A 15,471-nucleotide genomic window follows, 5' to 3' on the forward strand; every position below is an offset into this window, starting at 1 on the left:
GGGGATGTTTTTCAGCAGCAGGGACTGGGACACTAGTCAGGATCGAGGGAAAGATGAACGGAGCAAAGTACAGAGATCCTTGATGAAAACCTGCTCCAGAGCACTCAGGACCTCAGACTGGGGCGAAGGTTCACCTTCCAACAGGACAACGACCATAAGCACACAGCCAAGACAATGCAGGAGTGGCTTTGGGACAAGTCTCTGAATGTCCTTGATTAGCCCAGCCAGAGCCCGGACTTGAACCCGATCGAACATCTCTGGAGAGACCTGAAAATAGCTGTGCGGCGACGCTCCCCATCCAACCTGACAGAGCCTGAGAGGATCTGCATAGGAGAATGGGAGAGACTCCTCAAATACAGGTGTGTCAAGCTTGTAGCGTCATAACCAGGAAGACTCAAGGCTGTAATCACTGCCAAAAGGTAATTCAACTGAGTAACGGGTCTGAATCTTATATAAATGTGAAATAAATATATATATTTAAACATTTGCAAAAACTTCTAAAAACCTGTTTTTGCTTTGTCATTATAGGGTATTCTGTGTAGATTGAGGGAAATATTTTTTTTTAAATACATTTTTAGAACAAGGCTGTAACGTAACAAAATGTGGAAAAAGTCAAGTGGTCTGAATACTTTCCAAATGCACTGTAAGACATAAAAGTAGCCTACACCTACAAGTGGATATCGAACAACGTGAACAGACTTTCCTCTGTACTGAATTTCCAGCTATTTTGCTATAATGCCGCATCTGACACAGAACAGGTGTCGGATAAATTCATTCCCAACGATTTCACAAGTTATGGTATTTTTGCAGTATTGTGATCTTTGAGCAGTATGAGCTGTTTTCAGTGTCAATGAGGGTCCCAAGACGAGACCAAGACACCAACATTGATTTGGCCTGTTTTTTTATTGCTTTCTAATCAAATCTAGTCCTGAGTATTTTTTCACACAAAACTTGCTTAATTCATTAGAACAAGTTTAAATAATCTGAATTTCTAAGCAGAACAATACTAGCATGAGAATCATACACTAAAGTCACACTCATTTGTCATTACCTCTGAAATCAATCAATAAAGGAATAAGACACCAAACACTTGGTTTTTGAAAGCTGTATTTTTTATTTACTGTAATAAGAGACATAACACTGCGTTGAAGAATAAATAGGAAAAAGCAACACTTACCTGTAGGGAATCCTAATAAAAACAGTTGGAGTGAGGTAACACTGAAGAGCAATGTTTATGTTGTTGTTTTTAACCAGTTTTCTGGTCTCATATCTGCAGCATGTAGAGCGAGTGCACCTGGGGAACAGAGGGAGACAATGACATGATTAAAACCACCTCCACACCAGTCGACCTATCCCAACCCAGGAAAACCTCTACAGACAGAAATACATTGTATAGATTAGAACAGGGCAGCAAGTAGCCCACTGAGAGCGTTGGGCCAGTAACCACAAGGTTGCTGGTTTGAATCCCAGAGACTAGGTGAAAAATCTGTCAATGTGCTCTTGAGCAAGGCACTTAACCCTAATTCCTCCTGTAAGTTGCTCTGGATAAGAGTGTCTGCTAAATGACTTAAATGTAATATATGGTTGTCTATCATTAGATGAGTAAATCATGTCAGCTCTTCTCATTAACTTCGATGTTGATCTGAAATGGTCAATGTTTCACCTCACTGAATACATCCTTGATGTTACACTAGGATGAAAACCAGCTGCCTTCAAGGAGCATAGTTGTGCACCCATGGGGTTGTTTCAACACCGGACCTCCATCCATAAAACAGGCCATCATTACTACTCGTTATATTGATATGTCAATTGGCTTATGATGAGTACTGATAGATGAGGTTCATTTACTAAGTAGTTCAGGGTTTCCCAAACTCGGTCCTGGGACCCCTCTGGGTGCACGCTTTGTAGATGACAAACACATATCGAAGAAAACAATTGTGTGTGTGTGTCAGACAGATGCAATACGAAACTCCATGTGGTACATGCTTTAGTGAAACAGGACAAGTCAGACCGACCCTTTAGAATGACACAGTGCTGCGGCCTTGATGTGCGAGATGGTCGCCAGGTGATATCCACTTGAAGGACAAGCATCCTTCATTCATTGACTCACTTATTAATACATCCTTCATTCTACTAATACACAGTGGGTTCCACCAAGTGGATTAATAGTGTCATGTCACAGAGGACAATGAAACAACATTCATTCAGGATACTAATGACAGGTGTATGTTGTATGTTGTAAGGACTGTTGTGTTAAACGGAACAGATGGCCCTAAAGCAGTGTTTGTCAGTCCTGCTGCTAGGAAACCAACAGGCTACAGAAATGCTGTTATTTCATGTTCAACAAGCCTGAAATATTGAGATCTGACCAGGGACCCGGTCGGGTTCTATATTTCAGACTTGACTCAGATCTGATATAATTGTCACGGTCTCAGGTACGTGCAATTGAAATTGATTTACCAACCGGAACCGTCCTCTTTAATGTGTGTGTGAGGTGATGACAACTATCCAAGCTTGTTATGTGTCAGCCAATTGCAACTCAATAAAAATGTATAGCTGAAACTGGGTCCGGCTGCTCACCTCACATGTGCCTTCTGATGTGGAGATGGAGAGAGCGAGTGAAAGGAGCCTTGGCCTAGGCTAGGGCAGTCACGAAATCTCATCAGCCGGTGATTGTCAAGCAAATAAGGTAATTGACCGTTAATTAACATGAACACATTTAGCATCTCCTGTTTTCAACATATAGCCTACAATTTTAAAAAGTCAAATCCATGTAATATAGCCTACACCTTCACAATAAATCCATGTAATATAGCCTACACCTTCACAATAAATCCATGTAACATAGCCTACACCTTCACAATAAATCCATTATTTATTTTAGACATGTCTAAAGAAGCATGATATGAAGAAAATGTCTATTTCATTAGAATAGTATACTCTGAGTTGTCCTTATGTTAGGTCTTGATGTGGCTATGCGAAATGGTTGTGGGCTACACTAGTTCCTTTAGCGGACAGGATTTGCTTATAATTCCGTGGCATTATTTCATAGTTTTAAGAATTAAATTGAACAAAGGTAAACAAAATATATCGTCTCATAATTATTTGAGGGAGTGCGTTAACAAATAAATAGGTACTCCTTTATGCTCAATTTAGAGTTATTAATGTAACTTGTTCTACAAATGTTGGGCTATATGTTTTGCTTTTTAATACATTGTTAGGCTGCATGATGATTTGAAAAATCATATTGAAGATATGGGAAGAACTGTCCACATTTACTTTTCGTCAGCCAACAAGATGAGTAGGCCTAATGAACAGCAAAAGGAATAGCCTATTTCAATCTACTATCCCCCATAGCACAAAAGTTGACCTATTCTTTTCAGTGAGAGAAATAAATATTCCAAACAGTCTGGGACAGTTGTGGGGTGCGAGATCCCAAACGAATAAAACCACTAGCATCAAAACATTTTGTTTTTAATGCAATGTGGCTGACGCAACAGATCAAAACTTCAGCTTTAGATGTTTACTACATATTAGGCTATTTCTTCACATTATACACGCAGCAATGTGCACATGGTAGTAGGCTATATGCGTGAATGATCAATTAGCAGAAAACACTATTATGAAAACTAACCTCAAATGCAGTTATGCATGTAATGCTTTTATTATAAAGGTGCATTTTTAATGGTGAAAATTATCTTCCCCAAACTTGAAACTCGTGCTGTTTATGTATGCCAGTTAGGCTCTACACCCTTTGTAAAGCGGATTAATGTGCTTCATTTTAAGATGTTATTTGGCCACTTTAGTTGTGATACAAACTTTTAAAACATATAGGCCTAAGGGCTATAATATATGCTGGGCATAATTCACAAATAATAGTATATAATTCACAAGTGATAAGCTAATATTGTCACCCATCAGACTATTCTTGATTTATTCGTCTTTACATATACTAAATAATGTGTGACATTTGTTTAGATTTAGAATGGACCATTATCATGCATGTGTATGGAAACGGGCAGCAGGAAAAAATACATGTCATCTATGTACTTAAGTAGCAAATGGAGGAAGCTTTTCTCAGTGGTTTATTTCATGTCAGCCAGGTGGGCTATACTCCTGTTGTAAATATAAGTCATGTGCTTAATACATGGAAAGTTGAGAAATAAATATAGTAGGCCTATCCTATAGAAAGATGATGGGACCCTCAGCGGCCATCGCTCTGTTTTCTCCAGCACTTGCATAGCCTATAGAAATGTTGCAGATCTCCCAGGTGGCGCAGTGTTCTAGGGCACTGCATCGCAGCGCTAGCTGTGCCACCACAGACTCTGGGTTTGCGCCCAGGCTCTGTCGCAGCCGGCCGCGACTGGGAGGTCCGTGGGGCGATGCACAATTGGCCTAGCACCGTCCGGGTTAGGCCGGTAGGGATGTCCTTGTCTAATCACGCACCAGCGACTCCTGTGGCCGGCCGGGCGCAGTGCACGCTAACCAAGGTCGCCAGGTACACAGTGTTTCCTCCGACACATTGGTGCGGCTGGCTTCCGAGATGGATGCGCGCTGTGTTAAGAAGCAGCCTGGTTGGGTTGTGTTTCGGATGATGCATGACCTTAGTCTCTCCCGAGCCCGTACGGGATTTGTCGCGATGAGACAAGATAGTAACTACCAATAATTGGATACTACGAAATTAGGGAGAAAAAGGGGTTAAAAAAAAGTTGCACAACATAATCTCGGTTTTATTAGATTTGAATACATTTGCATTGATGTCAGTGATTAGAGGGACAATTAGTGCGCTGAGTACCAGGCAGTTAGCAAGTTTGGTAGGCTACTAATCAGCAGCAGCATCAGAATTTGACTGCCTTCATGACTCATGACCGCCGGTGTGGAGGTAATATGGTCACCGCAACAGCCCTAGCCCTACTATTGATTGCGAAGATGGATTTTCATTGATGTAAAATTAGAGGATTTTGATTTAATTTATTCGTATCTCCATAAGCGACAAAGTATAATATAGTGAAAATATTATTTTCATATTGATTATAGTTTGTTTTTGTATTGTATATTATTATTGCAAAAAGTGTTTTGTTTCTATTTTGAGACATTTTTGTTGGCTAAATTAAGTTTGTACCGTTTTTTATTGTGTGTAGGCCTACAGAAGGCACCCGCCTTTGTTGGTAATTGCTGCAATATAAGCCTGTTCAAAACTTTTGTGAAGGTTTAAACCAGTTTTGTTTCTTTCTGTTGATACATTTTTTGGGGGCCAAATTACACTGAACAATATAAAACACAACATGCAACAATTCCAAAGACTTGAGTTCATATGGTCATATGATGAAATCAAATCGAAATAAATTCATTAGGCCCTTATCTATGGATTTCACATGACTGGGAGTACAGATATGCATCTGTAGGTCACAGATACCTTAAAAAAATAAAATAGGTAGGGGCGTGGTTCAGAAAACCAGTCTGTATCTGGTGTGACCACAAGTTGCCCCATGCAGCGTGACATCTCCTTTGCATAGAGTTCATCAGGCCGTTGATTGTGGCTGTGGAATGTTGTCCCACTCCTCTTCAATGGCTGTGCAAAGTTGCTGGTTATTGACGGGAACTGGAACCTTCTGTCATGCACGTTGATCTTGACTTTCAGAGCATCCCACACATGCTCAATGTGTGACACGTCTGGTAGATATGCAGGTCATTGAAGAACTGGAACATTTTCAGCTTCCAGGAATTGTGTACAGATCCTTGCGACATGGAGTGTGCATTATCATTCTGAAACATGAGGGGATTGAGGCGGATGAATGGCACGACAATGGGCCTCGGGATCTCGTCACGGTATCTCTGTGGATTCAAATTGCTATAGATAAAATGCAATTGTGTTCGTTGTCTGTAGCTTATGCCTGCCCATACCATAACCCCACCGCCACCATGGGTTACTCTGTTCACAAGTTGACATCAGCAAACCGCTCTCCCACACGACATCATGCTGTCTGCCATCTGTCCAGTACAGTTGAAACCGGGATTCATTCAGGAAGAGCACACTTTTCCAGCATGCCAGTGGCCATCGAAAGTGGAGGAAGTCAGAGACCTGGCCGGGTGATGCCAGAATAACTACCTATCCCTCAACGTGACTAAGGAGATTATTGTGGACTACAGGAAAAGGAGGACCGAGCACGTCCCCAATCTCATCGACAGGGCTGTAGTGGAGCAGGTTGAGCGCTTCAAGTTCCCTGGTGTCCACATCAACAACAAACTAGAATGGTCCAAACACACCAAGACAGTCGTGAAGAGGGCACGACGAAGCCTATTCCCCCTCTGGAAACTAAAAAGATTTGGCATGGGTCCTGAAATCCTCAATAGGTTCTACAACATCAAGGGCAACCTGGTTGCATCACTGCCTGGTACAGTAATTGCTCGGCCTCTGACCGCAAGGCACTACAGAGGGTAGTGTGTTGTCGTGGAAATTTCCTGTATTACCAAATGATGAGAGAGCAAATCACACACCAGTCAGAGTTATGCTTAATCTTCACCTTTAATAATAATGAAGGTTTTGCAATAGCATTTTGACTTTCAACATTTCAGTATCTCTAATAAAAAGTTGAGAGTGGTCAACATAATGGCAACTGAGATCTTTTATAGCAAAGATCCACACCCCTAGTCGACAAGACAAAACACAGATAATAGGAACTTTCACAAGGAAAGATTTTACTTGAGAGAGGAGTTTCCCATCGCCAGACAGTATTTAGCTATACATTGTCATTCAGTTTGGTCTCCTAAACGAAGCTCATCTCGTTCTTGGTACAAAATAGTACCAAGACATAACCTCATCCAATGGTATATATCAATTGTCATTTTAGATACTCCCATCCCAAATACAACCCATCCTGGACAATCTCACAGAGAGGAGAGTGAGCCTCTAGGTCAAGATAAATAAGGGCAACCTCAGAGGGAACATAGAATGGTTCCAGACACTGCCATCCTCCTCTCCCCGATGGGCAAAGTAGGGAGTGACTGGAACACAGACATTGTGGAGCCAAGAAATAATTGGTTCCCCCTCAATCATCCCTTCACATGGTTTAAAAGATACGTTTACACATGACAAGCCTGACCTCTCCCCTCTGTGTGGCCCCAGTAACTGAACCCAGGACAGAGAAAGGATAACTGCAAATGGCCAACACTATAGTACAAAAAGATAACTTCTAAATGACAAGTATCTCACAAGCATATGAAAATAATACATCTTATCTATGTTACCCAACTAATTCTGATTCATCCCCAATGTGTACAGCCCAGTACATAACTGGGACTAAGCTGCCTGCCATCCAGGACCTATACACCAGGCGGTGTCAGAGGAAGGCCCTAAAAATGGTCAAAGACCCCAACCACCCCAGTCATAGACTGTTCTCTCTACTACCGCATGGCAAGCGGTACCGGAGTGCCAAGTCTAGGACAAAAAGGCTTCTCAACAGTTTTTACCCCCAAGACATAAGACTCCTGAACAGGTAACCAAATGGTTACACAGGCTATTTGCATTGTGTGCCCCCCCCACCCCCTTTTCGCTGCTGCTACTCTCTGTTTATCATATATGCATAGTCACTTTAACTATACATTCATGTACATACTACCTCAATTGGGCCGACCAACTAGTGCACCGCACATTGGCTAACCAGGCTATCTGCATTGTGCCCCACCCACCCTTTTACACTACTGCTACTCTCTGTTCATCATATATGCATAGTCACTTTAACCAGATCTACATGTACCTATTACCTCAATCAGCCTGACTACCCAGTGTCTGTATGTAGCCTGTCTACTGTATATAGGCTGTCTTTTTACCGTTTTATTTCTTTACCTACCAATTGTTCACCCAATACCTTTTTTAGCACTATTGGTTAGAGCCTGTAAGTAAGCATTTCACTGTTGTATTCAGCGCACGTGACAAATAAGCTTTGATTTGATACGAGGCCGAACTGCAGTCAGGTCAAAACCCTGGTGAGGATGACGAGCATGCAGGCAGTTTGTGTAGAAATTCTTCAGTTGTGCAAACCCACACTTTTATCAGCTATCCGGCTGGCTGGTCTCAGACGATCCTGCAGGTGAAGAAGTCGGATGTGGAGGTCCTGGGCTGGCGTGGTCACACATGGTCTGCTGTTGTAAGGCCGGTTGGACGTACTACCAAATTCTCTAAACATGGAGTCGGCTTATGGTAGAGAAATTAACATTAATTTCTCTGGCAACAAATCTGGTGGACATTCCTGCAGTCAGCCTGACAGAAGACTACTAAAATCACAAATCATCTTGAAGGACATGCCACTAAATCTTCCCCCACTCCCTCGCAAACATGTGTAAGTGTGCTTATCACTCTACACATCCTCCCCACTTGCTCAATCATACAAATACACACACAGTATAGTTCTGTATGCTACGTTATATTGTCAAAGTCAAGAGTTAAATAGAAAAGCATTGTTTAGAACAGACATGCTCTGTAATGTGTAATAGGGAACAGTGTCAGCTCTACACAATACATTTCTATCAGCAACATTCTAAACACTGCAGCACCACAGAATAGACCTAGTCCAAAAATTTAATGTCTTAAGATGTTGCAAGATATGAGTTTCTTTTGAATTAAAAAAACTGGCCAGCTAACATAAATTAAACATATATACTATATTTAAAATACTTAATGAGGGATGGACACTAAACTAATTCCGTCACCGGTTGAATTCACTCGTCTGTAGTGGGTTTATGTGTTCAAGTTATAGACACACATACATATTTACACACACAAAAGTATGTGGACACCACTTCAAATTAGCGGATTTGGCTATTACAACCACACCCATTGCTGACAGGTGTATAAAATCGAGCACACACACCCATGCAATCTACATAGACAGACATTGGTAGTAGACTGGCCTAACTGAAGAGCTCAGTGACTTTCAACGTGGCACCGTCATAGGATGCCACCTTTACAACAAGTTTGTTTGTCAAATTTCTGTCCTGCCAGAGCTGCTCCAGTAGAGCTTCCCCGGTCAACTGTAACTGTGAATTGGAAACGTCTAGGAGCAACAAAGTGGTAGGCCACACAAGCTCCCAGAACAAGACCACAGAGTGCTGAAGCATGTAGAAATTGCCTGTAATCGGTTTCACTCACTACCGAGTTCCAAACTGTTCGTCAGGAGCTTCATGAAATGTGTTTCCATGGACGAGCAGCCACACAAAAGCCTAAGATCACCATGCGCAATGCCAAGCATTGGCTGGAGCAGTGTAAAGCTCGCCGCCATTGGACTCTGGAGCAGTGGAAACGCATTCTCTGGAGTGATGAATCACATTTCACCATCTGGAAGTCCGACGGACGAATCTGGTTTTGGCGGATGCCAGGAGACCACTACCCGCCCCAATGCATAGTGCCAACTGTAAAGTTTGGTGGACGAGGAACAATGGTCAGACTGTTTTCTTGGTTCAGGCTAGGCGGGTTTGGATCCGTTTTTGGCCTTATGGGAGATCTGTTGACATGCCCTTTAGCAGGGCGTTGACCCTGGATGCTTCCGTGTGTCGCTCTGAATGGGAGTCTGTTGGATGACTGGTGTGGTGTAGTTGTTGAGCGGCTTCACTGCAAGTATATTGTATGTTTTGGATATTCAATCAAAAATAAATACATTTGGGGAATGCCCATTCCTGTTTCAGCATGACAATGCCCCTGTGCATGAAGCGAGGTCCATACATAACTGGTTTGTCGAGATCGGTGTGAAGAACTTGACTGGCCGGCACAGAGCCCTGACCTCAACCCCATCAAACACCTTTGGGATGAATTGGAACGCCGACTGCGAGCCAGGCCTAATCGCCCAATATCAGTGCCGACCTCACTAATGCTCGTGGCTGAATAGACACAATTCCCCACAGCAATGTTCCAACATCTAGTGGAAAGCCTTCCCAGAAGCTGTTATAGCAGTAAAGGGGAGACCAACTCCATATTAAGGCCCATGATTTTGGAATGAGATGTTCAATGAGAAGGTGTCCACATACTGTCATGTAGTGTAGTCATAGCTCCACTTGAATATGCTTACCTGGAATATAATGCAAATGTTACACATTGAAGATCAAACACTCATCACACATGCTTCCACACAACACTCAAGACAAGCACATGATTTTACTATGTTACTACACACACGGCAACACAAATTCTCTCGCTCAAGTACAGAGGTAAGTGCACGAGTACGGGATATCCAAATGCCATGATAAATTAACATAACACATGACAACACTACAAAAGTTTGTCTATACTGTTGAGTTAATTAAAATGCAAGAAACTTTAAATATACGGAAAAAGAATGAGAAATGACTAACAAAATGTAGAGTAGCCCATTGGTTCAAATTAAACTCTAGTGAATTGATCAGAATATCCAACATAGGTATTTTGCCTGGTTGAGGATCAATTACACCCAATAGTGATGTCCCGATACCAGTATCGCGATACTACGATAGATGTTCCTTGGCAAAATATTGTGTCCTATAGCTTGCAAATAAACAAATGTGACTCTGGGTGACAACATAAGGTTGTGCATGTTTTACACAGACATAATTTTGGCTCTGCTCTGAAAAATTAAGAGATTAGTTTGCGTTCATAATACTTGAAATAAGGATGGAGGTGAGAAAAATCCCCAAATATCTATAAAAAAAAGGCAAGAGAGAGAGAGAGAGAGAGGCTACAAAAGTTTTTTTGTTTTGTTTTACTTCAATCAACTTAGTTTTCACAAAATGGCATTTCACAGTTTTATTGCAGTTAGCCAAACTACTACTACAGGATGCAATGTACTGGAAAGACATTCCATGGACGGGAGGAAATCAAAGTAAGCTAACCATTGCAGAGGCAATGCAGGTCTTCACTTGTTACTAGGATCTACTGAAAACAACAACAGGAGGATAGGATACTGATAGCATAAAGCAAGAAACAACATCATACAGAAGTTTATAAGCCATCTACAGACCTGCCTACATCAAGATACATCACAGTTAATATTGGCCTAAACCTTACCTACAGACCTGACTACATCAAGATACATCGCAGTTGATATTGGCCTTTGGCGGCCAACATTGAAGATTTGTGGTTTTGCATGACTATTGGGCCTGGCTTTTGATATAAAACAAGTATTTTTTTCCCCTCAGTCAACATTTGGTACACATGAAGAAGCTGAGGGAAATAATCAGCCCAAATTAAAAGAACAGAAACAAACATTTGATGAGAAAATAAATCAGTTATTTTACATAATGAGAAAGGAAAAGCAAGAGATCCAAATATTGAGCCTTGGGGTACACCGTTGAAAAAAATGTAAACATAATAACACAATCAGTATCTGCGACGTTTGTTGTTAGGCCCTTCATAGTTTCCCACAACAGGGATTCCCCTCCCGAAGCCTGCTGGCCCCCCCACTGCAGGTCCAGGCCCTGCCCCCATAAGCCCTGCCCCCACTGCCTGTTGCTGCTGAGGGGACTCGACACCTGGACGGCCACTCATTGGGGACGAACCAATCTGATTAGGAGCCCCCTGGGGGAACCTATCGTTGCGCTGCTACAGCATAAAGGGATAGGGTTGGTGGAGATATTATGAGCAGTCCAGATGCAGAAGAATCAGATGGGAGGGATATTCAATAAAAATGTTCGTTTTGGCGAGGCAATGAGAAGGCGTTCCGAACGTCAAAGTAGGCAAGCAGAGGAGTTCCGGGCAGAGTCAGAAGAGGGAGAGAGGAATCAGTCCATTAGTTATGGGTGCAGAGCTGATATAAGCTATGAGAATCCCTTTCCTAAACCGCACTAACCTCATGATGTGAACAGTGAAGTCATGGGAGTAAATGTTATTATTAACCTCAATTTGCTAATCACCACCAAGGGATACAATGATATCATGATTAAATATACCGCAATGGTAGGGGAAAAGATGCCAGAAAAGACCAACTGGACGAGATATCTGTACCATAAACTATTAAAATCAAAGTCACTGGCAAAACACCTTGGAATGTAATATCCATAAGCAGCATCTAAATAGCCTCTGGCATCTCCTCTCACCACTGGTTAAAACCTGAAAACAATACACTGCAGTTTCTATTCAACACCAAGGGTTGAGCAGGTTAAGGAGAGCGAATTATTGAGAGAGAAATTGAAGAGGTTGAGAGTAAGCGCCCATCTTAGCGCATACATTACCATGGCTCCATTGTCTGGCATCATGTTTGGTGCGCCCATGTTTGGAGTTCCCTCGGGGAGCATGGCTCCGGCCCTTCCGCTCATGCCTATTCCAATCATTTGAGGGGGTCCCTGGTTTACACTGGCCCCGGCAACAGAGGCGGGGTTAAACCCATCTACACGCAAAACAACGTAGCATCGTTTGGTCACACTGGAAGTAAACCCCACCCATCACACCCCGTGTGCACTGTTTGTTGTTGTAGAGTGGTGTAAAAATCTCTCAGGGCTGACAGAGCTAGCTAACGTTGGTTGTTGGTCACACAAGCAATGCCAATTATGTAGGTGTCAAATGTTTCATTTTCCTAGTTTGATAGGAAAATAAGTCAAAAATATTGAGCACTGTGGTACACAATTGAAAACATATCACATTTTGTTAGTCTGTGGTGAGATATCCATATCGATATATACACTGAACAAAAATATAAACGCAACATGTAAAATGTTGGTCCCATGTTACACGAGCTGGGGGCCTAATGAATTTTTCAATTGACAGTTTTTTTCCTATGAACTAACTCAGTTAAATATTTAAAAATGTTGCATGGCATATTTAGTTTTTGTTATATATATATATATATATATATATATATATATGAAAATACTGTTTTAAAAACATACATACATAATTTGTTAATGATTTCATAAGGCAGGTTAACAGTCTACAGCACCTGTAATCATTAGGCTATGCCTTAAAATTGGTCAAATTGAATGAATATATAGCTGAACAACCAACAACCAACGTTAGCAGATAGATGCCTACAACAGACTATTTACAGGGCATTGGGAACAGGAGCAGTGTATCATACCATTAAATCAACAGAGCAAGAGTTCCATTACAGTAAAATAGCAATGTGGGACAAGCTGTGAGAGGCCCTCAGATAGTCTGGATGAATTTCCGATTTCAGGCGAAAGAACGCCATCACCCAGTTCTGCTTCTAGGTTAAATACCGTGACTGCACATCACCGTTGCCAGATACTCAACCCCAGACCCAAATCCCATTCACAGCATTCATAGCCATACGATACAGGTCTTTAAAAGCATCCGTAGGATGACAAGGCATTTAATCAAAAATAACATTAATTGTTGTTTTTTAAAGATAGAAAATATTGCATCAACTACTAATGGAAACACGAGTAAAGAGTTCATAATGCTTTCGAGGTACTAAATGAGACAGAGCTGTATTAGTTATGAATTGACCCCACCCACCCACACACATTGCTAGAAATGAACAGATTATAAACTTTTCCTAGATGGTATATGTACACAGAAATGATGCTGCAAAAAGCACCCCCCCCCCCCATCATCTCCCATCATCTCATTGAACACACGGCATTATAATAATAATAATATGTTATGTTTGTAAGTAGTAAACATACACACACATAAAATGTAAATACAAACAAAGGGATAGGTTTATTCTAAGCTTGTAGATAAGAAATGTTTACCAACTGTTGGATTGGTGGCTACTGCTGATACAAAATATTTGCTAAAAACCCTCAAGCTAGAAATGTTTGTTTGGTTTGGGCCTCATCTACTGTACGAATCAGGTAACCTTCCACATGTGTGGCACGATAAATAAGTAGGTCTGTGAAAGAGCAAAAGTTAAGTTACATAAAACATTAAGGACTAATGAAAACAATGGTTTACTTCAACCAGTTGACTAAATAACAAATGACCTGATAATGAAAAGATCATTGGTGAAGTAATCATGTAAAATTCACACTAAAAAAGGTAGATGTGACTTTCTACGAATTGATGTACTCAGTTTCTCCACACAAATCAGGTGTAAAAACAAAATAAATCCCATGACTGAAATTTAAGTCAATCTCAGATCTGACTGAAAAACTCCCCTTTCATTCAAATAAAAGGCATGACCATCATTTCTTGTCAGGAAATAGGATCATTTTGTACATGTATTAAAACTGAGTTACACCATTTAGCCATTAAAACAAACAAAAAATCTCTAAAAAATTCCATGACGGAAATCCTTTGCAGTGATGGATAACTTTAACCCCCCCGCGATGATTTCAGTCTCACAATCCCCCAAAACACACTTACACACATATCTAATCAGTGACACAAAAACATAATTAGCATGTTCTCGGACTACGCCACATGAGCATATTTCCCCCAGTAGTATTAGTACTTCAGTACACACAGTATGTAGGTGATGTGCAGCCCCGGGTTACCATCATGAAGTGGTGAAGGAGCCACCATGAGCCTCACACAGCCCATCCCGTTCAGAGCCTCACAATATATCTTTAGCCCTGCTCCGGGCCCTTTAATGTCTGCCGACCTGAAGGAACTAGCCAGGTGCACACAATATGGCGGGGGCTCCACCTAGCCTTCTTAGGGGGAACTTCTGCCTTATGGCTGGGGCGGCAAAACTCCAGTAACTTTCCTCAAATTCCCAGGCTTTCCAGGAATCCCAGTCCCTGGGAATTGAGAAAGTCACCAGAATTTCACAAACCTAGCCATATGGCCAACACCTTCCCAGTTCCTTTAGATCTGTAGACACCGAAAGGGGGAGGGGGTAGTTCATGGTTGTTTATGGACCAGTCAGTGCTGAGTCATCATTATGACCCTACCTCCCATATTAATGGCTCCACGAGGGCCCAGTTCACCCATTCTCATTTCCTGTTCTCTCTGGAAGAAGTGAAGAAGAGTGGTGCACCCGTAAACCTTGTGGACAATAACTACTAGGACCATTAGGACATGTGTAGGATGATTCCTCACACATCACAACACTCACACAGATATATAAGCAACAGCCAGGGAATAAGGTTAATAATGTTCTCCCAACTGTGATAGAAAAAGTCATGGAGGAGTTACAAAAGCTGTGTGTGGAATGATACTGTATTGGATATGTAAGAATTTAGTGAGAGAGGAGCACATACGAAATGATCATCTGAGTTCCTAGGTTTGCTTAAGTTACTTATGTGTCCAGTATGGATTCTCAAGGTCCATTTAAAAAGGCCAATATGGGTCTGTATGTGATAACTTAATATGGGCCAAACCAAAATATAACATGGATTTAGTCCAAAGTTGATCAAACACTGAAGTGACCTTGTGGTCATTTCAGCCTAATAGAGGAATAAGGGTTAATGATAAATATGCAAGAGAAAAGATAGAGAAGTAGATACATCCCCAAATCCCCTCCACACATTGATGTTCAGACAACCTAAACATGAGTACACACAAATATATATGTACTCTACACAAACGCACAAATGAAGCTG

General features: G+C 41.5%; 1 protein-coding gene across 3 annotated transcripts in view; it reads right to left on the minus strand.

Annotated features, from left to right (window-relative positions):
* Positions 1-1,117: 1,117 nt before the first annotated feature.
* The window catches only part of LOC124008122 (paraspeckle component 1-like), a 30,256-nt gene continuing 15,902 nt past the window's right edge, over positions 1,118-15,471 (minus strand). Inside the window, exons 7-9 of one of the 3 annotated variants that reach the window (XM_046319121.1) lie at positions 14,821-14,878; positions 12,196-12,350; positions 10,129-11,563 (exon numbers count right to left, since the gene is read on the minus strand). In XM_046319121.1, the coding sequence (XP_046175077.1) occupies positions 11,345-11,563; positions 12,196-12,350; positions 14,821-14,878 (432 nt within the window). In that variant the 3' untranslated portion in view covers positions 10,129-11,344. Of the gene's footprint in view, positions 1,295-10,128; positions 11,567-12,195; positions 12,351-14,820; positions 14,879-15,471 lie in introns of those variants that run through there. The other 2 variants (XM_046319120.1, XM_046319123.1) reach the window with 2 other exon arrangements.

Source organism: Oncorhynchus gorbuscha, linkage group LG21 (assembly GCF_021184085.1).
Source record: "Oncorhynchus gorbuscha isolate QuinsamMale2020 ecotype Even-year linkage group LG21, OgorEven_v1.0, whole genome shotgun sequence".
NCBI classification, from domain to species: domain Eukaryota; kingdom Metazoa; phylum Chordata; class Actinopteri; order Salmoniformes; family Salmonidae; genus Oncorhynchus; species Oncorhynchus gorbuscha.